This window comes from Zophobas morio, unplaced genomic scaffold (assembly GCF_036711695.1).
Source record: "Zophobas morio isolate AGI-343-1 ecotype UQ-CSIRO unplaced genomic scaffold, CSIRO_AGI_Zmor_V1 ptg000030l, whole genome shotgun sequence".
Lineage (NCBI taxonomy): Eukaryota > Metazoa > Arthropoda > Insecta > Coleoptera > Tenebrionidae > Zophobas > Zophobas morio.
Genome location: NW_026972135.1, coordinates 8,215,342 through 8,241,412, shown reverse-complemented (window position 1 = coordinate 8,241,412; position 26,071 = coordinate 8,215,342). Strand labels below are relative to the sequence as shown.

The 26,071-nt window shown below is 31.8% G+C and overlaps 1 protein-coding gene across 2 annotated transcripts in view; it reads left to right on the top strand.

Annotated features, from left to right (window-relative positions):
* Positions 1-26,071, top strand: part of LOC135139103 (rabphilin-3A) — a 67,470-nt gene that overhangs the window by 20,306 nt on the left and 21,093 nt on the right. The window contains exons 2-6 of one of the 2 annotated variants that reach the window (XM_064069194.1): positions 853-997; positions 1,335-1,519; positions 8,076-8,305; positions 8,578-8,623; positions 8,679-8,919. In XM_064069194.1, coding sequence (XP_063925264.1) covers positions 853-997; positions 1,335-1,519; positions 8,076-8,305; positions 8,578-8,623; positions 8,679-8,919 — 847 coding nt within the window. Of the gene's footprint in view, positions 1-852; positions 998-1,334; positions 1,520-8,075; positions 8,324-8,577; positions 8,624-8,678; positions 8,920-26,071 lie in introns of both variants that reach the window. The other variant, XM_064069193.1, reaches the window with a different exon arrangement.

Sequence of the window (26,071 nt, the reverse complement as noted above, 5' to 3'; positions counted from 1 at the left end):
TATTTAATTTTTTCTTTTAAACAACAAATTTCGTCTTCTTTCTGCTGCAACAAATTTTGGTAGTACTTTCCTAAACACTCGATTTGCGCTAATAATTCTTTTTCGGTGGCTATTAAATTTTGAATTTTGATATTTTGTCCACTAATTATTATTTGTTGTTTTCAATGTTTGACTTTTTACTTTATCATTCCATGTTCGTGTTTATAGTTCCAGAGATAAATGTACTTAATCTGTCCAACAGAGTAACCGCAAACAGACAGAGGGGCGGAAAAGGGAACATCATTTACGTACTTCCCGATCTGTGAAATCGTTCTAGCCCCGAAATCAGTCATTTGTCTAATAATCTTATCACAACATTTCCTTTATCCGGCATTCTATAGGCTAAAATATCCACCCTTTCCCAGCACCGGCTCCCCACGGTTTGAACTTCGCTCCCATTATCACTGTTATAACAAGTAATCTCTCAAATATCTTATCATTAGCAGATGTTCGATCAATCCCGCATCATATGACGTGACTGTTAATTAAAACGAAACTCTAGAGACTCCACCAGATCTCCTTCTCCTTTTCCATCGACATCCGATAATTATACTTCCGCTGGAACGACAGCATCTCATACAAGCCAAAATAATAATTAATGTCTAAAAATGGCTCGCAAAGAGCAAACTCAAACCTTTGTTTCTAGCATAATATCCGAAGTTCCGCGTCGCCACTAATTAAAATTACGACGAAATTTTAATTAGTACTCTCTACCAGTTGCTTTTTCCTTTTCCGTCTCCTCTTACAGCTTAATTAAATTAATTTGTGAAGTTAAGCGTAGATCTTTTTTTGATATGCTTGATTTAAACGCAGGCTTAAAACCGGATGGAGCGTGAAAACGGCGTCACTTAGTTGCCATGGAAGTTCGGTTAGTCAGCCGCTGGGGCCCGAAGAACAAGAGGCGATCGTCAATGTTATCAAAAGAGCGGAGGAAGTGGATCTGACGGAACAGGAGAGGGTAAGAAAATGATAAAAACGGAACTTACGGGACAAACAAAAGTTGCTTGTTGATGTCGTGATACAGGTAGGAGATAACAGAAATTCACAGCGCTCTCTGTGTGTTTATACAATGTTTTTAAATTTTTATTGTCAACTTGGTTGACTTTAATTAAAGTCCGCACCAGACTAACCGAGCCGCTAAGCAAATACGTTATTAAATCGTAGTTTGCGTCTCTCATTGTGGTAATATTGACACAGCTTACTTGAGGAACTACCGACAAAAGAAGTACGTTCTCCTTCTTCCTAATCCAATTTATTCAAAAAATTATTTAAGTGTTTAAAAAATCTTTCTTTAGGTGGGCCGCCTCATCGAACGCCTCGAAAACATGAGACGCAACGCCCTGGGCAGAAACCCATCACAGTGTTTATTGTGCGGAGATGGTTTTGGAATGCTTGGGGCCCAAAAAGTGCTTTGTATAGACTGCAAGCGACTAGTTTGTCAAAAATGCGCCATCGAATCATGCACCACAAAAAATACTAGGTAAATCCTTTATTAATTTATAACACACTTATTTAATTTAATAATTATTATCTAACTTTACTGCTGGAGCATAATTACCGTAGCACGAACCTAAAACTATTAAAATAATTTACGATCTTTGCTTAGCGCAAGACTTTTCAGACTGGTTTAATAGCGCGCAACTTGAGTATAAGTACTTACGCAAATATTCCTCTTGACTTTAGTCTTCTATAAATCAAACTTAATCCACAGAAACGTCGGTAAAATTCATTGCGCTTAAATAAACATTTGCTGGAGTCTGAGATGGCTTAAACGTGAAAAAAACTAAAACTGTTTTTTAATTTATACGCCAGAAGCGCGATTCCAATCGATGCAAATTAAAAGCTGCTCGGTGAAAAAATACGGTCGTATTTGGATCATGTCGGCTAATTAGTCTTAATTGTTATGCAAGATCGCTTAATTAGGCCAATAAAATCTACACAGAAACAAGAAATAAAGCATTAATTGTTTCCAATTGAGGGTTTTCAACAACAATCTTGCGTTCATTATTATTATAACAGCAGGTTGTTGGTGCGTGCGATGAAATAATTTTAAAATAAATATTTAAAAAACAAAACTCTTTGATAAATGTGGCAGCTACTTATTAGACCTTTTATTGCTGTGTTTGAGACAATAGTATAGTAAGAACACTATTTTTACATACTGATAAAATTTTAGAACCTAAAAATCTTATATTAAGGCCATAACCCGTCAAACCATAAATTATAGGTTCTTGGATATTTTTGTGCTTTGGAAACATTGTGTTCTACTTTGTATGAATTTTTAAATGTTTTTAATGACAATTTTTGTGGTCATTTTCGATACATTGTGTGATATTAAAACTGAGAAAAAAATGAAATATTAAAATAATCGAAAATTTGTAAAATCGGAAACCTGAAAAAAAGAGAAATCTAAAAATCGAAAAACCAAGATGTCAAAAATCGAAACAAAAAACCGTAAAACCGAAAAACTGATAAATGTAAAATTTAAAAAATCGAAAAACTGAGAAATTGGATAATTGAAAATCGAAACTTCGAAAAACCGAAAAATCGAAACACCGAAAGTCCAAAAAGCAAAAATCGAGAAATCGAGAAGTCGAAAAATCGAAATATTAAGAAATCGAAACATTTGAAAAATTCGAAAACTTGAAAAATTGAAATATTGAAATATCAAAAAATTGAAAAATCTAAAATTTAATATCGAACAATTGCAAAATCGAAAAAGTAAAAAGATCGACACATGGCAAAAACCAAAAATCAAAAATCTAAAAATCAAAGAATCCAAATATTGCAAAATCTCAAAACTGAAATATCGAAAAAGTGAAAAATGAAAGAAAATGAAAAATCCCAAAACTGAGATATCCAAAACTGAGAATCTAAAAAAATGAAATATTGACAAATCGAAATATCAAAAATGTGAAGTCGAAAAATCGAAAAATTGAAAAATCAAAAACCTGAAAAGTCGAGAAATCTAAAAATCGAAAAAGCAAGATGTCAAGAAATCGAAACATAAAAAAATCGTAAAACCGAAAAATTGAAAAATCGAAAAACTGAAAAATCAAAAAACCGAAAATCCGAAAAGTAAAAATCGGAAAACTGAGAATCCAAAAATCAAGAGATCGAGAAATCGAAAATTTAAAAAATGAAAAATTGCTAAATAGAGAAATTGAACAATCAGAACATCAAAACATCCAAATCTCGATAAATCGAAAAATCAAAAAATTTAAAAATTCGAAAGAATTGAAATATTAGGAAATCGAAAAATCAAAACATCGAGAAAACGAAAAGCTAAAAGTTGAAAAATTAAAAAGTCGAAAAATCGAAAAGCGGAAAATTAGACAAATGGAAAAATGGAAAAACTGAGAAACCGAAATAGGCCAAAATTAAATATTGAAACATCAAATCTCGATAAAGCGGGAAATCAAAACATTGAAAAATCGGAAAATTTTAAAAATGAAAAATTAAATCGAAAATTGAAAAAACGAAAAATCGGAAAACAGAAAATCTAAAACCTGGAAGTCGAAAAATCTAAAGATTAAGAAATCGAAACGTTTGAACAATTGAAATATCGAAGAACTGCAATAAAAAATAGAGAAATAAAAAAAATCTGAAATTTTAAAAATCGAAAAAGTAAAAAGATCTGAAATGAAACATCGAGAAATCGAAAAATCGAAAATTTTAAATATTGAAAAATCAAAATATCAAAAAACTGAAAAATCTAAATTTTAAAATCGAAGAATTGAAAAAACGACAATTGAAAAACAGAAAAATTGAAAGATTAAGAAATCGAAACATTTGAAAAATTCAGATATGGAAGAGCTGAAATGAAAAATCAAGAAATCGAAAAATCAAAAATTTTCAATATCGAAAAATTAAAATACCAAAAAATTGAGAAATCTAAAATTTAATAATCGAAAAAGTAAAAAGTCGACACATCGAAAAATCCAGAAGTCAAAAATCGAGAAGTCGAAGAATCCAAATATTGAAAAATCTCAAAACTGAAATATCAAAAAACTGAAAAATGAAAGAAAACTGAGATACCAGAAACTGGGAAGATAAAAACTCAAAAATTGAAGAATGGAAAAACCGAAAAATTTCAACTCTGAAATATCCAAAAACTAAGAAATTAAAAAATTGAAAAAATGAGAAATCAAAAAGGCAAAAAGTGAAGTCGAAAACTCGTAACTTTAAAAAATTGAAAAATCAAAAACCCAAAAAATTGTGAAGAATTGAAGAAATGAAAAATCAAAAAAGTGAAGTCGAAAAATCGAAACCTTAAAAAAATCGAAAAATTGAAAAATCAAAAATCTGAAAAATCGAAAAATTTGAAGAATTGAAGAACAAGAAAATCGAATCAGTCGAAAGTCAAGAAATGGGGAAATGAGAAAACCAAAACATCGATTATTTGAAAAACCGAAAATTTGAGGATATAAAAAAGTCAAAAACTGAAAAATTGAAAAATCGAATTATTTAAAAATCGGAAAATTGAAGGGAAAAATTGAAAAAACTTAAACTGAAATATCGGAAAATTGAGAAATCGAGAAATTGAAAAATTGTAAAATAGAAAAATTGAATAGTAAGTATTGTGAAAAATCTTAAACCTGTTTTCCAAAAATTAAAAAATGAAAGATAAATTGAATAATAGAAAAACTGAAAAATCTCAAAACTGAAATATCCAAAAACTGAGAAATTAAAAAATTGAAAAAAATGAGAAATCAAAAAGTCAAAATAGTGAAGTCTAAAAATGAAAACGTAAAAAATTGAAAAATTGAAAAAATTTAAAAATAGAAGAAATGAAAAATCCAAGAACTGAGAGTTTATAAAAGTCAAAAATTAGAAATCGAAATATTTAAAAGTCGTAAAATTGAAGAGGAGAAAAATTGAAAAAAGCCTAAAACTGAAACATCGGAAAATTGAGAAATCGAAAAACTGAAAATCTAGAAATTGAAAAATTGAGAAATAGTAAAATCGGAAAATTGAATAATAAATAAACTGAAAAATCTCGAAACTAAAATATGCAAAAACTTGAGAAATGAAAAAATTGAAAAATTGAGAAATCGAAAAATTGAAAATGATGAAATTGAAAAATTGCGAAATTGTAATATCGAAAAATTGAAAAATGAGAGAAAAACCAAAAAATCCCGAAACTGAAACATTTAAAAACTGAGAAATTAAAACATCGAAAAAAAAAGTGAAAACGAAAAATCGAAACCTCAAAAAATAGAAAAATTGTAATATCAAAAACCTGAAAAATCGAAAAATTGAATTATTAAAAAACTGAAAAATCGAAATAGTCGAAAGTCAAGAAATGGGAAAATCAAAAGGAAAATCAAAACATCCATTCATTGGAAAAGAGAAAAATTGAGAGTTTATAAAGATCAAAAATTGAAAAATCAAAATATTTAAAAATCAAATTTGAAGACGAGAAAAACTGAAAAAAACGTAAAACTGAAAAAAACGTAAAATTGAGAAATCGAAAAACTGAGAACCGAGAAAATGAACAATTGAGAAATTGTAAACTCGAAAAATTGAATAGCAAAAAATAATCTGAAAAATCCCAAAACTAAAATTTCGAAAAATTGAAAAATTAAAAAAAAACTGAAGAATGGAAAAACTGAGAAATTTCAAAACTGAAATATCCAAAAACTGGGAAATTAAAAAACTGAAAAATTAATTGGGAAATCAAAAATTCAAAAAAGTGAAGTCGAAAACTAAGAACCTTAAAAAATTTAAAAATCCAAAATCTAAAAAATCGAAACATTGAAAAATTGAAGAAATGAAAAATTGAAACACTGAGAGTTTATAAAAGTCAAATTTGAAAATCGAAAAATTGAATAACAAATAATCTAAAAAATCCCAAAACTGAAATTTCGAAAAATTGGAAAATGAAAGAAAAACTGAAGAATGGAAGAACTGAAAAATTTCAAAACCGAAATATCCAAAAAGTGGGAAATTAAAAAATTGAAAAATAAAGAAATCAAAAAGTCAAAAAAGTGAAGTCGAAAATTCAAAACCTTCAATAATAATTAAAAAATGAAAAACCTAATAAACTGAAAAACTGAGGAATTGAAGAAATGAAACATCAAAAAACTGAGAGTTTATATAAGTCAAATTTAAAAAATTGCAAAAACCAAATATTTAAAATTCCTACAATTGAAGAGGAGAAAATTGGAAAAACGTAAAATTGAATCATCGGAAAATTGAGAAATTGTGAAATCGATAAATTGACTGAAAAATCCTAAAACTGAAATTTCGGAAAATTGAAACAGAAAAGAAAAACTGAAGAATACCAAAACTGAAACGTCCAAAAACTAAGAAATTAAAAAATTACAAAATTGAGAATTCGAAAAAAAAAAAGTTGAAGTCGAAAAATCCAAACCTTAAAAAATAGAAAAATCGAAAAATCAAAAACCAGAAAAATTGAGAAATTGAATAACTGAAAAACTGAAAAATCGAAACGGTCGAAAGTCAAGAAATGGAAAAATCGAAACATCGATTAATTGAAAAATTGAGAGTTTATAAAAGTCAAAAATTGAAAAATCGAAATACTTAAAAATCGTAAAAGTGAAGAGAAGAAAAACTGAAATAACGTAAAACTGAAACATCGGAAAATTGAGAAATTGAAAACTGAGAAATCAAAAAGTCAAAAAAGTGAAGTCGAAAACTCAAAACCTTAAAAAATTTAAAAATCAAAATCCTAAAAGTTGAAAAATTGGAAAATTGAACAAATAAAAAATCGAAAAACTGAGAGTTTATAAAAGTCAAATTTGAAAAACTGCAAAAACCAAATATTTAAAAGTCCTAAAACTGAAATTTCGAAAAATTGAAAAATGAAAAAAAAAGCTGAAAAATCCCAAAACTGAAACATCCAAAAACTAAGAAATTAAAAAATTGCAAAATTGAGAAGTCGAAAAATCAAAAAAGTGGTCGAAAAATCCAAACCTTACAACAAAATTGAAAAATCAAAAATCTGAAAAATCGAAAAATTGAAAAACTAAAAAATCGAAACAGTCGAGAGTCAAGAAATGAAGAAAAATTAATGGAAAGTAGTTAGATCCTAACGTTCCCGAAAAATAAAAACAATTACACTTTTCCGAAAAAAATCTATTGCATGATAACGATTCCAAAAGTATTGTTGTTGGAATTTTGCTAATACCAAACATAATTAAAGAATTCTTTCTTAATTAAACAAAAAATAGTTGCATGTAAATAATTAATACATGTACCTACCAAAATGTTCCCTTATTCGGGCAGTATTTAATGTATTGGAAAATTGTACCCTTTTGTATTAAAAAACAGAAAATTGTTGTCATTTGCGGCGAAACTAAAAATAACACCACGCCTGTGATCTATCCGTTTAATAGACTGTGACACCATGTGTATACCTTCACTGAAATGTGTGTTCTGAAAAAAAAATGTACTTATTAGTGGACTTTTATGTCTACAATTGAATAATTAAAAAAAATTGTGTCGCCATTTTTTAACCAATTTATGAACGACGACGATAATCCAACAAGATGGAACGGCAGCTCATTCAGTAACACACACTTTCAAAATATAATGTCTTATTTATTATTCAGTTTTATTTTCGTTACGTCATGCGTGAACTACATTGGATAAAATTATGAAAATGGGTATCACGACTCAAAGTTCACAAATGCATACAAGACTGACTTTAATCCAACTGTGCTCTCACTAAAAACTTTCTTGCTTTGATGTTCAGAGAAGCGCGAAATAGATATCCATTTTAACGTGTTATTTAAAAGTTTTAGAGAACATTCATTAGAAATATCACACAGTTAAACGACGTTGTCGCATCTTTGTTCGCATACATCGGGCCATCAACATAATTTGTTATAGAGTCATCCGTGGAAAGGATGTCGGTCATTAAACCAAATGCAATATTATGCAAAATATGTTTAAAAAGAGAAGTTATATGGCCAAAACTTTTTTTTCTGAATATGCCGCATTTTAAGGAATCTGCATATTGCATCCAACCCAGGCCTTACTGATAAAGTCAAAAAGTGTAAACTCTTCAGTTGCAGAAACTACTGGTTGTGCTTAATATGTGCCGAAACCAGAGAAATCTGGAAGAAATCCGGAGCTTGGTTTTTCAAGAGCATCCCCAAATACATCCTCCCCAGCGAAAAAAGCTACCGCCAAGCCGGCAGCAAAATAATCCGGAACGCAAAAGCCGGCTACCGAGACGACGACAGCAGCTCCGACGAAGACCGAAAAGTATGGGGCAAAATCCACCGGAGAAATTCCAGTACGGAAAGCACGCACGGTATCACCCTTCCTCTTCTTTCATCTCTGTATTAGAATTAGTTGACCTCGGCTACTCAACAAGTTTAAAAAACTCTAGTAATTTTACACTTCCCGCTGACCCTCGTACACCCCTCAACTGCCCAATCAATAATTCAGCCCTCCAGACTTAATTATATCTCTTTAAACATTCAAAACCGCCAACCTCACTCTATAATTACGGAACTTTATTGGACGCTACCATCTTTTTATAACCCGTTGTTCGATACTTTCCAGATGTCCACGAGTCCGTCCAAGACATCCCTACGATGTCGACGTACAAGTAAGTATCGTCTTAGATTTTGAAACTGATGGTGATTTTCGGGTTGTGTCGACAGCAGGCAGACCAGTACGAGTGATTCGCAGTTGACGAAAGACGTAGAACCCTTGAAGGGGTATATGGGGGCGATGAGTTTGGCGGAAAAATCCTGGGAAAAGGATCAAGTGTCGGGGGAGAGCTCGGAGGCTTCCCGCAGGGAATCCACGGTGAGTCGTTCGCTGTCGGAGTGGAATTGGAGCGACAGCAGAAGCGAGGAGAAGGTTTCACCGAGTACATCGAGTGTCAGCAGTATTTTCAAGGTTAGTTGGATTTTTTATAACCGAATTTATTTTTTTAATACTAAGGGGTATAGAAATTTGAACGAATAAACAGACAAGAGAGATAGATTTACCTTGTAGATGGGTAATTTAATCATGATTACAGAAGTGTTATTGATTGCTTAAAATTAGACTCCATAGAATTATGGAATAAGATCCTTAAATAATTATGGCTGAAATACAACAGTGTACATAATAAGGCATCCAGACGTCTATTTTCGTATATTTCATTGATGGTTTTCTTGTATATATTTAACATACGTTATTTAGTATCAGAAATTCTACGTTTTCATGTACAATATCAAATGTGTGTGTAAGAAACTAAATAGCAGCCTATATACCTACTTATTTCTTAATACCTTATAAGTGTGTTTTGACACCCTATATTTTTTTTAGAGATATTCTGTTAACTTATTTACACATATTTGGTATGAAGTATAATAAGAAACGGATTAACAATTGCTTCAAATATGCGAATGCATTGATAAAGAGCAAAGTTAGTATTTCTAATGAGTGCCATTTGAAAATATTCCGATCAACATTTCGGAAAGAAGATGTATGTCATTTCCGACACGTGCACTGTAATACTTGGATAATAAAATAACTGGGGTGCACCAGATAATAGCAGTATATTATTCTATAAAATTTAAATTCTACTACTATGTGAATATTCCTAACAAACATATAAGACTTGACAACAATCGGTCCGGTAATTTTGAAGATTATCTAGCTAATAAAACTGCAAACAGACAGACAGAAACGGGAGACTTATTTTTTCGTACTCTAGTCATCATAAAATGTCGAGAAAGTAGCCGATGGACTCTTTCTTAGTAAATTATTATTCGCTTTATCATTTCGTCTTGAAATGCCACCACTGATAATTGTCAAATCGGATAAAACGCTTTTATTCTGAGAACATAGTTTAGCGAGAAAACGAAAACATCATTGCTTGAAATTGTCGAAACATCTTGTTGAATTTCGTAACTGTCAAGGAAAAATAGGTCAATTTACAGCGAAAGTAGTTTGCGAAAAGCTGCAATATTATAAAAACATTTTCTCGACTCTTCATGACCCCTTGAGTGCACAGAAATAGGTCTGCCGGTTCCGTCTGTCTGTCTGCCCATCTGTCCGTCTATTATAAAAATATCGTAGACAATTCGCAAAATTTATACTTCAGACCAGATACGTTTTCTGTCTGTCCGTCTGTCTGCCGTCTATCCTGATTTTTATTAGACAGATAAAGGCATGGTAAATTGTTAATCAAAATATATGTGTTTATTCCCCCCAAAAAATTGATGACGTCATCTCAAAATTGTACCCAAAATGTACAAAATATGATGAGTCTTTACTTTCGGTTTATCACTGCATTCATATCTTTTAGATTTGCTTATACAGATGGCTCAAAAAAATTAATGAATGAGTCAACTTATTTTATTGATTAAATCAAAAACGGCTCACTCCATTTACCCAAAAAATTTTGGAAATATAATACTGTTAATTTTAAGTTTTCGTTGTACACTAAATAAAATAACCCAATGAAATGGAGAAAGGAGGTGGGCAGGGCTAAATGTAGCTTTTCTCTAGTTTTATCAGCAAAGAGTAGCCCCGCCCACCCACCTTTTCTTCGTTCCAGTCACTACTCTTAATATTGTTCAGTCATATCTTAGCAAGTTTTAGCCCCGCCCACTCACCCTTTTTTTCCTTAGAAGATATGTCATTTACCAAAATCAATCTTATTTTAAACAGTACTAGCCCCACCCACCCGCCCTCTATTTTCTTAGAGAACATATCGTTTGCCACAGTCACTCCTATCTTAGCAAGTACTAGTCCCTCCCACCTCCCTGTATTTTCTTAGAGGGTAAGTCATTTACTAAAATCAACCTTATCGTAGAAGATACTAGCCCCACCCACACACGCTGTTCTCATTCTCATGATTTATCTCTCTTCTTATTTCTGAAGAACAAAATGAGAGAACGGGTGGGTGGGCGGGGCTATGTTTAACTTTTTCATACAGAAATTTTTATAAGCAAGCAATAGACCCGCCCACCCACACCCTCTTCATTCCAGTGATTACTCTCAATAGTGTTGAGTCATTTACCAAAATCAATTGTATTTTAACAAATACTAGCTATGCCCACCCGCCCTCTATTTTCTTAGAGAATATATCGTTTGCCACAATCAGTCTTATCTTAGCAAGTACTAGCCCCTCCCACCCACCCTGTATTTTCTTAGAGGGTAAGGCACTAAAATCAACCTTATCTTAGCAGATACTAGCCCCACCCACACACGCCGTTCTCATTCTAACGATTTTATCTCTCTTCTTATTTTCGAAGAGCCAAATAAGAGAACGGGTGGGTGGGCGGGGCTAAGTTTAATTTTTTCACTCAGAAATTTTTATAAATAAATAAGTAAATAAATAAATAGTTTATTGATCATCCAACGGGCAAATCGCCCACAAAGGACATAATAATAACTAATAGTAAACTTAACCCACAAAAACAAAAAATTTTAATATAATGCTAATTTAACGCCAGCAATAAATTCAATTGGAGACACTACAAATATATCACATAGGTGTTGTATGCTATTGTATATTCTGCGTTTATGCAGAAAAATAACAGAGGAAAATTCACGCCTACTTTGGAGATGAACAAGATTGAACTCATTTATCAGCTCATGCAAATTGTTCTTTGATTTGTAATATGATTATGTTTTTAATGCTTTTTTGCTTAAAATAAAACTTTTTTATTGAAAATGTTGTGCTTATTTAAGCGCTTATTCTTAGTTTTTTTGTGCTTATAAATCCGGTCTCTACTTATCACTTTAGAGGAAATTTCACAAGTGGATAATCATTGGGAGATCACAAAATAATTAATAATTTTAGCCACAAAAACGACTTTAAATATTGTAAATATTAGGACAGATATGGGTGCAACAAATCAGGCGATGTGGAAATATTTTGGCATTAAATCTAAAAAAATTGTTCTTCAGAATTTCATTTCTAATCCAGCTGATGAATCAAAAAATATATATTATATTTCATGGCAGATCCTTCTAACATTTACAAAAATATTAGGTCTGCATTGGTAAATAACAAAATTATGGTAATTCCGGACGAGCTTGTTAATAAATATGCATTACCAAGCAAGGAGGTTAACATTACATACATTGAAGACTTTGCGGAATTTCAAGAAGATTTCGAAAATTAGCACCAAAATTAAGTAGTGATTTGTACAATCTGAATCATTCTAACAAAATGAAAGTTTCTTTAGCATGTAATTTAATAAATTTTGATGTAAGTGCGGGTATTATACAGCTTGCCGCATCCAAGTCTGGATATAGGGAATTAACATGGGAATTGGTTTTTATTTTATAATACCTCCCCAGATCACTTTAAAGCTACTATTAGTGATGCCTTTGTGGAGGTCGAAGAGGGCTATCGGCCAGTATTTTTTTCAAATCGTTGCATCGCGGTCATTCACTGTAAAAAGGTTTTAAAAATCGTATTTTGAAATTCGCGCCCGTGCCGATTTGTCGCGAAATGTTCCGTCGCACTGTCAAAGTTCGACGATCGCGTCTTTGGATTAATCACGCAAAATCCAAATGTCAAAGTGAAATTAGAAATTATTTTCAGAAATCAACGAACCACTCAAACTGAACTATTTTATGCAGTTTGATAAATAAATAAATAAATAAATAAATAGTTTATTGATCATCTAACGGGCAAATCGCCCACATAGGACATAATAATAACTAATAGTAAACTTAACCTAAAATTTTTTTAATATAATGCTAATTTAACGCCAGCAATAAATTCATTTGAACACTCTACAAATATATCACATAGGTGTTGTGTGCTATTGTATATTCTGCACATATTGCTAACTGGCGAATAATAATATTGATTAGTGCGAGCCATATCACACAGGAAAGTTCTCGGATTCCTAGATCCTGAACGGGGAACATAAAAACAAATTTGTTCGAGCAAGACATTGTCATTAATTATATTATGTAGGAGTTTATACAGAAAACTAACAGAGGAAAATTCACGCCTACTTTGAAGATGAACAAGATTGAACTCATTTAACAGCTCATGCTGCGAAAATCCTTGGATAGGGTAAACACCGTATTTTTTGTAGAAAGCATACTCACAGAATTACCTCTGCACTTTTTCCAAGACCTGTATATATGTAATATAAAAAAAACTTTTTTATTGAAAATGTTGTGCTTATTTAAGCGCTTTTTCTTAATTTTTTTGTGCTTATAAATCCGCTCTCTACATCACTTTAGAGGAAATTTCACAAGTGGATAGTCATTGGGAAATCACAAAAGAATTAATAATTTTAGCCACAAAAACGACTTTAAATACTGGAAATATTTTGGCATTAAATCTAAAAAAATTGTTCCTCAGAATTTCATTTCTAATCCAGCTGATGAATCAAAAAATATATATTATATTTCATGGCAGATCCTTCTAACATTTACAAAAAATTAGGTCTGCATTGGTAAATAACAAAATTATGATAATTCCGGACGAGCTTGTTAATAAATATGCATTACCAAGCAAGGAGGTTAACGTTAAATACATTGAAGACTTTGCGGAATTTCAAGAAGATTTCGAAAATTAGCACCAAAATTAAGTAGTGATTTGTACACTCTGAATCATTTTAACAAAACGAAAGTTTCTTTGCCACGTAATTTAATAAATTTTGATGTAAGTGCGGGGCTTATACAGGGTGCCGCATCCAAGTCTGGATATAGGGAATTAACATGGGAATTGGTTTTTATTTTATAATATCTCCCCAGATCACTTTAAAGCAATTATTGAGTGATGCCTTTGTGGAGGTCGAAGAGGGCTATCGGCCAGTATTTTTTTCAAATCGTTGCATCGCGCTCATTCACTGTAAAAAGCTTTTAAAAATCGTATTTTGAAATTCGCGCCCGTGCCGATTTGTTGCGAAATGTTCCGTTGCATTGTCAAAGTTCGACGATCGCGTCTTTGGATTAATCATGCAAAACCCAAATGTCAAAGTAAAATTAGAAATTATTTTCAGAAAATCGCCCACATAGGACATAATAATAATTAATAGTAAACTTAACCCAAATTTTTTTTAATATAATGCTAATTTAACGCCAGCAATAAATTCATTTTGACACTCTACAAATATATCACATAGGTGTTGTATGCTATTGTATATTCTGCACATATTGTTAACTGGTGAATAATAATGTTGATTAGTGCGAGCCATATCACACAGGAAAGTTCTCGGATTCCTAGATCCTGAACGGGGAACATAAAAACAAACTTTTTCGAGTGTAATATAAAAAGGATTCCAGATGATTCAACAATATTCTAAAACAGACCTAACATACGCACAATAAAGCATTACAATACAGTCAACATTGGTGAAATCCTTTGTTTTACGTATTATAAAACCTAGCATTCTCATCGCCTTTTCACTAATATGTGTAATATGTGGTGTGAATGATAAAGACTGATCCATCACAACTCCCAGGTCTTTAAACTCAGTACACCTAATTAGTGACGTGACTGATTATTTATCTTATAATTGAACAAAATAGTATTAACTTTACGACTATATGACATAATTCTACATTTATTAACATTCACTTCTAATTTATTCTCAAGACACCACTCAAAAAATTTATTCACAATACTCTGCAATACAAAGCAATCGTACTCATCATTTATGACCTTTAAAATTTTGACATCGTCAGCATACATATAGACATCACATTGATTATTTATCACAGAAATTACATCGTTAACAAAAATTGTAAACAACAACGGTCCCATATTTGAGCCCTGGCAGACACTTGTGTTACATTCATAACTATAAGATTTACAGTTCTGATATTGCACATACTGTTTTTGACCTACAAGTATCGACTTGAATAGTTGGACTACTTCTTCACATAGACCCATGGCAGCAAGTTTGTTGAGTAGTAAAATATGATTCACTTTGTCAAACGCCTTAGACAAATCTGTATACACAACATCAACTTGCTGCTTTAAATCTAAAGAGTTGGATAACTTTTGTGTAAAGTTACATAGATTAGTTGCAGTCGATCTACCTGATATAAAACCATGCTGCTGAGTTGCAATCAATTGTTTTAGATGACTGTATACATACATAACTAAAATGCATTGAAAAATCTTAGCAAAATTTGGTATAATTGCAATGGGCCTATAGTTAATTACATTATCTTTAGCATCAGATTTAAATACTGGAGTGACTCTAGCAATCTTCCAACATTCTGGGAACGTGGAGGTGGAAATTATGGCGTTATAAAGATGACAAAGCGGTGTTAATAGAGAGTCTATACAGTCTCGGACGAGAAATACAGGAATTTCATCATCTCCACTGGTTAGATTAGGCTTCAATTTTTTAGCAGCTTGTAGAATATCACAGTCGGTTATATTAAAACGATGTAGAACATTTACATAACAACACAGAAAAAGATAACAGCATTTATCACAGTTATCGTCGCAGGCTTTATCACAGGATTTATCATCACGGGAAGGTTGAGTGACAACATGGTCGACATCATTTGTAGAACTATTTGATCGAATAAATGCACCACTAAAATGCTCAGCAAAAGCATTCACGATGTCACGGGACGTTGACAGGAGACGATCATTATATGTCATTCTTCCTGGTATACGCGTACTACCTTTTCTTGAAGTAATATAGGACCAGAATTTTTTAGGATCCGATTTAACATTGTCCTCTGTGGACTTAATAAAATTATGAAAATCAGTCTTAATTTGTGACTTGATCTCTTTCTCCAATTTCCGAGCAGCATCCTTTTTCGATAAGAGGTGACATTTCTTATATGATTTCCATAAGCGGTCTTTCTTTTCAATCATTTTAACAGTACTTGGTAAAATCCAACAGGGAAAGTTATGCCGAGTAGAAGTAGTTTTAGGAACATTAGTATCACAAAGCATATGCAGTTTCGTATATAATAAAGTACAGATTTCATTTACATCATTAATCTCTAGAATATCGGACCAATCTGTTTTTAACATTGCATCATATAAGTCGTGAAAATCTGCTTTTCTAAAGTTGTAACGAACAGAATCACGTTGTGCTTCAAAAACTACTTCCTGCTTGGTCTCAACAGTCAACTCCACACCTAAAGATGGATGATGCGGATCCTCAGCAACAAAGGGCTCCTCCATGTGATCCACATTACATTTTATTTTTTCAGAGGACAATACGAGGTCAAGGATTCTGTTGTTACGGTTCTTAACAAAATTATTCTGGCGTAATTCATTATAATTTATGAACTGGTTGAGAGTTTGGCAAACAGATGAAACAATCAGAGTCATCTCCGTGATATGGGATTCTTCCAAATATTCGAAGACACTTTCATAGAGTTGCGTCTGACTGCCAGGAGGAATGTAGAGATTTATGACGATTAAAGGTTCAGAGCAGCAGAACAACTTAACTACTAAAATATCAATTTCCTCAAATGGAAAAGTCACACATATACATTGAGCAGAAATTTTGCAGTTAGCAGCAGTCAGCACTCCACTTCCTTTTCTACCATTAGATGAACGGTAAACATTGTAATTATCACCAAAAATTTCACTCGAGCTGACAGAATCACATAGCCAAGTCTCTGTTAATAGAATCAAGTCATAAGACGCCAGTATAGAATTTACATAAAATCGTAATATTTTAGAATTAAGTCCACGAACATCCTGGTAGGCTACAAAAAGTTTAAAACAATCACTATCCCCGTTGGATGCAACTTACTTGTTTTTTTCTTGAACAATTCTGACTATTTTAGGCATACCATTGATGTACTTAATTTTGATTTCTGTTTCACCATTATCTAATCGCTGTTTAAATTCTTTACGAGTCACATAAGCCTGATTTTGTTGATGTCTAGTGAGGTTCTTGTTGCAAAATATACCATCATTACCTCTTCGTTTTACTATCTATAATATAATTTTTTTTTATATTATCATTTCGTCTTGAAATGCCACCACTGAGAATTGCCAAATCGGATAAAACGCTTTTACTCTGAGAAAATAGTTTTGCGAGAAAACGAAACATCTTAAATTTCGTAACTTTCAAGGAAAAATAGGTCAATTTATAGCGAAAGTAGTTTGCGAAAAACTGCAATATTATAAAAATATCGTAGACAATTCGCAAAATTGATAGTTCAGACCAGATACGTTTTCTCGACTCTTCATGGCCCCTTGAGTGCGCAGAAATAGGTCTGCCATTTCCGTCTGTCTGTCTATCCGTCTGTCTGTCGTCTATCCTGATTTTTATTACACAGATAAAGGCATGGTAAATTGTTAATCAAAATATATTCCCCCCCAAAAAATTGATCACGTCATCTCAAAATTTTGCCGAATAAATTGTAACCAAAATGAACAAAATATGATGAGTCTTTACTTTTGGGTTATCACTGCATTCCTATCTTTTAGATTTGGTTATACAGATGGCTCAAAAAAATCAGTGAATGAGTCGATTTATTTTATTGATTAAATCAAGAACGGCTCACTCCATTTTCCCAGAAAATTTTGGGAATATAATACTGTTATTTTTCAATTTTCGTTTTAAACTAAATAAAATAACCCAATGAAATGGAGAAAGGAGGTGGGCAGGGCTAAATGTAGCTTTTCTCTAGTTTTATCAGCAAAGAGTGGCCCCGCCCACACTCCCCTTCTTCGTTCCAGTGACTACTCTTAATATTGTTTAGTCCTATTTTATCAAGTTTTAGCCCCGCCCACCCACCCTTTTTTTCCTTAAAAGATATGTCATTTACCAAAATCAATCTTCTCTTAACAAGTACTAGCCCCGCCCACCCGCCCTCTATTTTCTTATAGAATATCGTTTTCCACAGTCAGTCTTATCTTAGCAAGTACTAGCCCCTCCCACCCACCCTGTATTTTCTTAGAGGGTAAGTCATTTACTAAAATCAATCTTATCTTAGCAGATACTAGCTCCACCCACACACGCCGTTGTCATGCTAACGATTTTATCTCTCTTTTTATTTCTGAGGAACAAAATGAGAGAATGGGTGGGTGGGCGGGGCTAAGTTTAATTTTTTCATACAGAAATTTTTATAAGCAAGTAATAGCCCCGCCCACCTACCCTCAGATCTCTTAGGGGGTATATAATTCACCACAATCAGTCTTATCTTAGCAAGTACTACACTGCACCAATGCAAGTTCATATACGTGTATTTGCAAATACAAAATTGTGTAAAGTAAAAACTCAACTCGGAAATGCTAGATATGTTTCATTGCACTTTCGATGCGAGGGAAGTTCTGAAAAGGAAACAACTTTCTACCATTTTTTTTTCTTGAAGTATAACGGTGTGACTACTTTTTTTTGTGCTGTGACTAGTATTATCCATGTTGATAACGTCATCACTCATCACAAATTTTTATTTGTCAAATTAAGAACGAATCACCTTATTTTCTTGAAAATGTGAAGAATACGCATATCTTTGTATAATAATGATAAAATAAGAATATTTTGTTCGATTAATAATTTAAGTTCTATTTTGAGAAGACTTCACATGGATGACATGTTTCTGAGTATCTTGTTATTCAAAGAATACTACGTATATTAAGAAAAAATTAAAGCCGAATCGAATCTGATCTAAGTAGTGATGAAGTTGCAAAATCCATATTTCCTTACAAGAATTTGCCATTTTAAACGTGTTTTAGGTTTCTAAGAATAAAAAAAAATCATCACAATTAAGATAGAGTGGGTGGGCGGGGTTCATATTTTGGCTTTTTTTCTTAATATACATAGTATTCTTTGAACACGATACTCAAAAACATGTTTTTATTTTCTTGTAAAGAAATAATAATTTGCAGATAAATGTCGCCCCCTTGATTCACGACGAATATAAAAAATCATCACAATTGAGATAGGGCGGGTGGGCGGGCTTACATGTTGCCTTTTTGTTTTAATATGTGTAGACTTCTTTTGACAACATGAAACTTATGGAAAATTTGTATGAATCAGAAAATATCGACTTTGCAATTAGGCTCCGCCCCATAATTGGGAAAACAATATTTCCTTCCAAAAATGTACTATTTTAACCATGTTTTGCTTGTGAAAAGACGGCCATGTATATTAAGAAAAACAAAGACAAAATATAAACCCCGCCCGCCCGCTCTCTCCCAATTCTGATGATTTTTTTCATTCGTCGTAAACCGAAGGGTGGAGCTTAGTTGTAAAATTCTTATTTTTTTACGAGAAATTCCCATGTGAAATAAAGAGAAGCCCTACCCATCCGTCTCGATCTCAATCATGATGAATTTTTCATTCGTTGTCAGATCGAGGGGCGGGGCTTAATTGCAAGATCGATATTTGTTTACAAGAACATTTTAAACATGTTTTAAGTTTCTTGTTCTGAAAAGACAACAACGTATATTAAGAAAAAAGGCAAAATATTAGCCCCGCCCACCCGCCCTATCCCTATTCTGATGATCTTTTTATTGGTCGTAAGTCGAGGGGCGAAGCTTAACTGCAAAATCCTTATTTCTTTACAAGAAATTAAAAACATGTTTTTGAGTATCGTCTTGTCCAAAGAATATTATGTATATTAAGAAAAAAATAAACCGGAAATTAATTGTGATGAATTTTTCATTCGTTGTCAGATCGAGGGGCGGAGCGTAATTGCAAAATCCATATTTGTCTACAAGAATTTACCATTTTACAAATGTTTTCAGTTTCTTGTTCTGGAAACACAACTACGTATATCAAGAAAAATGGCAAAATATAAGCCCCGCCCAACCGCCCTATCTCAATTGTGATGATTTTTTTTTAATCGTCGAAAGCCAAAGAAGCGGAAGGTAATTGCAAAATCCTTATTATTACTCTACAAGAAATTAAGAAAAAATTAAAGCCAAAGATTAAGCCCCACCCATATCCTAGTTTTCATTCGTTGGCAGACCTAGAGGCGGAGCCTAGTTGCATAAACCATGTTTCCTTACAAAAATTTACCATTTTAAACGAGTTTTAAATTTCCAAGAATAAAAAAATCATCACAATTGAGATAGGGTGGGCGGGTGGGGCTTATACTTTGCTTTTTTTTGTTAATATTGGTCGTCATATTTTCACAACAAAAATTTAAAACAGATGACTACGTGTATTAAGAAAAAAGGCATAATATAAGCCCACCCTATCTCAATCTGGCTTGAATTTTTAATATACAGTGTATTTTTTTGAACAACACTATGCTCAAAAACATGTCTTAAGTACATGGTAATTTCTTGTAGAGAAATAAGGATTTTGCAATTAAGCTCCGTCCTCTTGGCTCACGATGAATAAAAAAAAATAATTACAAATGAGACAGGGCGGGTGGGTGGGGCTTATATTTTGCCTTATTGTTCTTAATATACGCAGTCATCTTTTCACAACAAAAATTTAAAACAGATGACTACGTATATTAAGAAAACAAGGCAAAATGTAGCCCCCTCATTCAAATCAAACAAATTTCTACGTAACATTCTTTCGATGTACAAACATAAAAAAAAAACACTTGAGCTTCAGATTGCTATTACCTAGTGCTGAAGCATAAGCGGTGTTATTTACGCCTCTGGTTTTTCCTTTGCAGCGGTTATCACAAAACGAAAATCGTAAAATCAATTTTATATATTTTTTTAAAGACCAAGATTTGTTGGATTATACTTGGGTATAGCCTTCGACTAATTTTTTATGAATCAAACTAAGAATCTCATTTTCTATAAATTATTTAACTATGATCAAATAAGAATAATAATAATAATAATCATATGAATTAATGAAGCAGTTTAGGATACGAAAAAATAGGACTTCCGTTTCTAAAACGCTAAGCAAAATTTGGCCACTCGTTCCCAGCAACAATTTGATGACGTTCCGTCAAAATTATGTTCAATAAACATTATTAAATTTTATAAAATAACATATTCCTACACTTGTGGTTTATGAATTCGCCTTGATTTTTGGTCATCCATTTCCGCAAAAAAAGTCCAAATTGCTTACGGTCGCTGGTTCGATTGACTTATACACCACAGCTTTGTCTAGATAATATCAACGTATTAATATAGTAGTATAGTAGTCATTAATCGTTGTACATTATTATTACTACAACAAGCTGTTATGTTTCATTAATAAATAAACAAAAAAAAAACATGTAATACAACATTTATAAATTATAAACAAAAACAAAACCAACGAAAAAGAAGTAAGAATTAAAGCATAGCCAACTTAACGCTAGAGAAGATGTTCAAAATTCCTGTATTGTGCATATAAATAAGCTCGTAATGTATCCAAATTTTGATCATTTTTTGTAAAAATCAGTAGTCAGTACTTGCTAAAATAAGACCGACTTTGGCAAATGACATACCCTCTAAGAAAAGGGAGGGTGGGTGGTTGGGGCTAGTAGCTGCTAAGATAAGATTGATTTTGGCAAGTGAAATACCCTCTAAGAGAAGAGAGGGCGGGTGGGCGGGACTAGTACGTGCTAAGATAAGACTGATTTAGGCTAATGAGATTATTACAAGAACACAACCATATTGTTGTATATTTTAACTAAAATGGCAATTAAACATGGTCATGGGAGAAAAATGCGAAAAGGAATTTTTTTACTATTTTTCCCAGACTCACCAGTTGATTGTTAAGAGCGTAGCGGAGAGTTAATCCGCCATTTTCCAAACACCCGGTATAATAAATTATAAAATTACGCAACTAATCAAAAATGAAACCCAGTGTTTTTTTGAACCCATTCGATTTTTCGCTAGTAATAGCGCCGAAGAACGTCCAAAACTGTGCCCCGCATATGCAATAAAATTTGGTAAAAAATATAGTCTACCAGATATTTACTTCGGCGACTTTATATTATTTATCGGTAATTTCACATACATAGAAAAGTTGTTTTCAACGTAAAATGTGATAAATATCAATAAAAAGATTAAAAAAACTACATTATACATATAAAACAATACTGTATAATTTTCTACAATTTATTTAGAAATCCAGTAAACAACGTCGTTAGCTAATTCAACAAACTTGGATATGAAACCGATAATTTTCTTTTTATCATATGTTGACTAAAATAACGACGTGATTAAAATAGATAGACACGTAATAAACACATCGATCGAAGTGACATCGCAGGCCAAGGATTCTAGAGGAGCGTTTATATTTTTGAAATCCAAGATACGCACAATTGGTTACCGTATTATTATTAAAGAAGCAAACAATTTGCAAAGAAAAATGGCAAAGTTGTTGGCATAATCGAAAAATATTATAATATTTACAATAAATTAAATGCAGATGCAAACTAAATAAGTTAGTTTTCAATTATTATTTTTTTTTAAGTACAAATTGGTAACTTTTTATAACGATAAAAGAATCGTGACTCAAGAGAACTGGAACGACGCCTCCTTTCAGCAACAGGTGGATAAAACAAAAAGTTAAATTACTTCGCTCATTCTGTAATAATACTTTGTACAGGCGAATGATCGATCAAGTAATAGGCGAATCTTTTGTACAAAAATCATTTCAACAAGATTTGAATTATGTTATAAGTACATAAGTAATTATAATAGGATATTAAACCCATTTCCGTCACAACCACGAAAAAATCCGAAAATTAGTTACAACGTTGGCTTCATTGTTTTTATAACAGTCCACGAAATATCGCTTTAAAAATCGGGCATTCAAAACAAACGCGAAAAAAACTCTGCAAAGCGATAAATTATGTATCTCAGAAAACAAAATAAATTAAATATTGACACGATATTCTTATTAAATTATTTAAAAGTATTAAAATTTAATACTGTGCGTCATCAGACGTCGTATCATCTGTAGTCTCTTACATTTTTTCACCTCCTGAATTAATAATTAAGTGTCAATGTAGTCTGCGAAATATATCACGATTTGTAAAAGGTTTACGTGTTAGTATTTAGACCCGGATTGATTTGTTGTGCCAACACTGAGAAACAATCCTTCTTTCAAATTTACGGCGCTTATAAAATTTGTATAAAGCGCGGCGGAATGTAGGGCAAACTTGACACAACAAAATTACAAAATACCTAAATTGTTTCAGACCATCGAGTTCATAAATGGTGGAGGCGCCGGGATAAAGTTCCTGAATTATTGATCGACAATTTACATAGGGGTCATTAAAAGTTTTACGGTGCTTGTTTTGCAACAAACATACAAGTTGCATAAACACAATAACAAAACAAAATTAAATTTAACTTTAAGGAGGGCAGAAATTTTCCTGACAACGGCGGAACTTTGTATTAAGTTACAATGTATCAGCAAGGGATTCGATAAAAGTTTTAATGAACATAATTATGCAAATGTACTTTATGTATGCAGGTGCACTTGGAATTTAAATATTTTATAAGATGACGACGACTTTTACAGACAGTTTGTCGTAATTGATTAATATTTATTGATTATAAACACTTTATTGGAATAGATGTCTTTATAATAGAAATACGTAGAAGTATGAATCTCATTTTCCGCCACAATTAATTCAACTTCATCTGGAGGATTTGCGTCGTATTTATTTGCATTGAAAAGGAATAATCTCAATGCCTCGACTCGAACCTCTATATGTAATATTCAGAGTCAGGTAATACTGTACGGACTCGTAGCTCTAGGCTAAATATTAATCCGCTTGTATGCGTTACGAACATCAAAAGGCCAACCGTCTGTGACTACATCATGTCCAGAACATAAAACTCTTTTTAAAACTCTCTAATGCAAGTAGATTATTCTTTGTAGACTTGACTTTTATGTGCTCACAAAAGCAGTGGAATAAATCAGTATGTTGTTTGATACAAGAAATGACCTAACAAATTAAAAAAAAAAAACACTACATAGTCCACAAAAGACAGTATAAATGCATGCTCTTCTTAAGTAAACGTAACGAAGTAAATGAAAATCATGATAGGACCAGCATCTGCGTTAAACACACTACATCACCCCATGTTCGCTTAAAATTTTTTACATGACAATTCGCGTGGGAGCAGATAACACAACAATCCATTGTAACTTTATCTGTTGTAATATACATCACTAACAAGTTCAGTTCTGTTTATAATTTTAATGAAAATAAATCGGGAACACTAATGGAAACCACAACAATTGGTTACGTGGTACGTGGGCGCCATGACAACTATTATCATTTTTAGATACAGTGTTTTGTAACGCAGGGTTAGGTATTAATTACTGGTTGGAACTGATTGTTTGTTTACAACTCTGCAGTGATTTTTGCTGTAGATTTATTTTTATATTTTGTTGGTGTCATACTTTTTGTTCAGAAACTTTTCTCTACATGAAATTCATTTTAGTAAATGTAATAACAAAAGCTTTTTAGTTTGATTGATTTTTCTTTGATATAATAATCAATATTTCAAACATGTTTGTTTAATAAATTCCAATTAACTATTTATTTGAAAGCTTTTTGTTAAGTGAGTCAATACACTTAAAAATGTTAACATCGTCCGCTTAAAGTAATATTTCACGACTAGATACCACTGACGAAAGGTCATTTATAAAAATAAGAAACATCAAAGGACCGAGGTTTGACCCTTTTGATACACCTAGAGACTTATTACTAAAGCGAATTAAACCCATTATGAATAACTTTCTGTGGTTTGCCAGTGAGCAAAGATTTAAAAAAAACACATAGTGAGTTACTTAAGTCAAATGAATGCAGTTTAGCAAAACCGGTTAACATGGCAACGTCGGAGTTTCAAATGAATAAACTGTGATTATAAAATCTAGGAAGACGTCAATCAGAATATGTAAATAATATAAATTAGATTTTCTTAAATGAAACATCTTATATATTTTTACGTATTTTGAGTGACCTCTCCGTAGGCTTTAAAATCATAATTTACTTTTGAAAATCTGATGAGACGTTGTCACGTTATTCCAGTTTCTTTGGAATTTTTTAGCAATGGAAAGGTTCACAAAAAATCATCGCAATAGGCTTTGTTGTAATATCAACTAAATCAAATTTCAGTATACAGAGTGTTTATGAAAAAATGTAAAACTTTACGGTTGCCAAATATACATATTTCAGTTTTTTCAAATGGAACACCCTGTATTTTATTACTCTATCTTACTCTATTTTTTGTCCTCATTTAATTTAAATAGCACCACAGCATTGCCCACGACAAAATAGCTTCCGAAAAAAGAGCTTCACGGCTAAAAAGGGATTCGTCAAAATAGCCCAAGATCTAAAAATCTCCACAAGTGGGAAAATATATCACACACAAGAAATATGTTTCAAGCTATTTGGTGGATTTTCTTAGAATCAGAATTTTTCAATTCTTCAATTTTTCATTTTCTTCGGTTTTTCGTCTTGCAATGTTTCATTTTTTCAATTTTAGATTTTTCAGTTTCTCGATTTTTTAATTTTCCGTTTGCTCAATTTTTGATTTGCAATTTTTCTAGTTTTAAGTTTAAATATGTATTAATAATTAAACTTTTTAAAATTTTTCACTTTTTCAATTTTACGATTTTAGAATTTCTATTTTTCAATTTCTTGATATTTAATTTTTTAATTTTTCGATCTTTTAGTGCTACAGTTTTTCGACGATTCCATAATTTTTCGATTTTACAATATTTGGATTTCTAATTTTTCGATTCGATTTGTGTTTTCTTCTTTCCAATTGTTTTTAATCGATTTATTACTTTTTCCGAAATTTTTAATTTTTCACCGTTCCAAATTTTCGCTTCTCCAGTTGTTCGATTTGCAATTTTTCGATTTTCCACTTTTTCGATTTTGCAGTTTCTCGTTTTTTCAGTTTCTCGATTTTTCTATTTTTCCGATTTTTAGTGGCTCGATTTTTAATTTTTCGATTTTTCAATTTTTTGATTTGATCGAATGAAAAAAATGGAAAACTTGCAAAATTGTACAACTGAAAAATTAAAAATGAAAAACGAAAAAGCATAAAATCAAAACTTCGAAAAACTATAAATTAGAAACCAAAGAACCTGAAAACGAAAAATTAAAAAATCGAAAAATTAAAAATGGAAAAAAGGAAATATTGTAAAATTCAAATATTGAAAATTAATGAAATCGGAAAATCAAAAAATCGAGAACTCAAAAAATTGCAAAA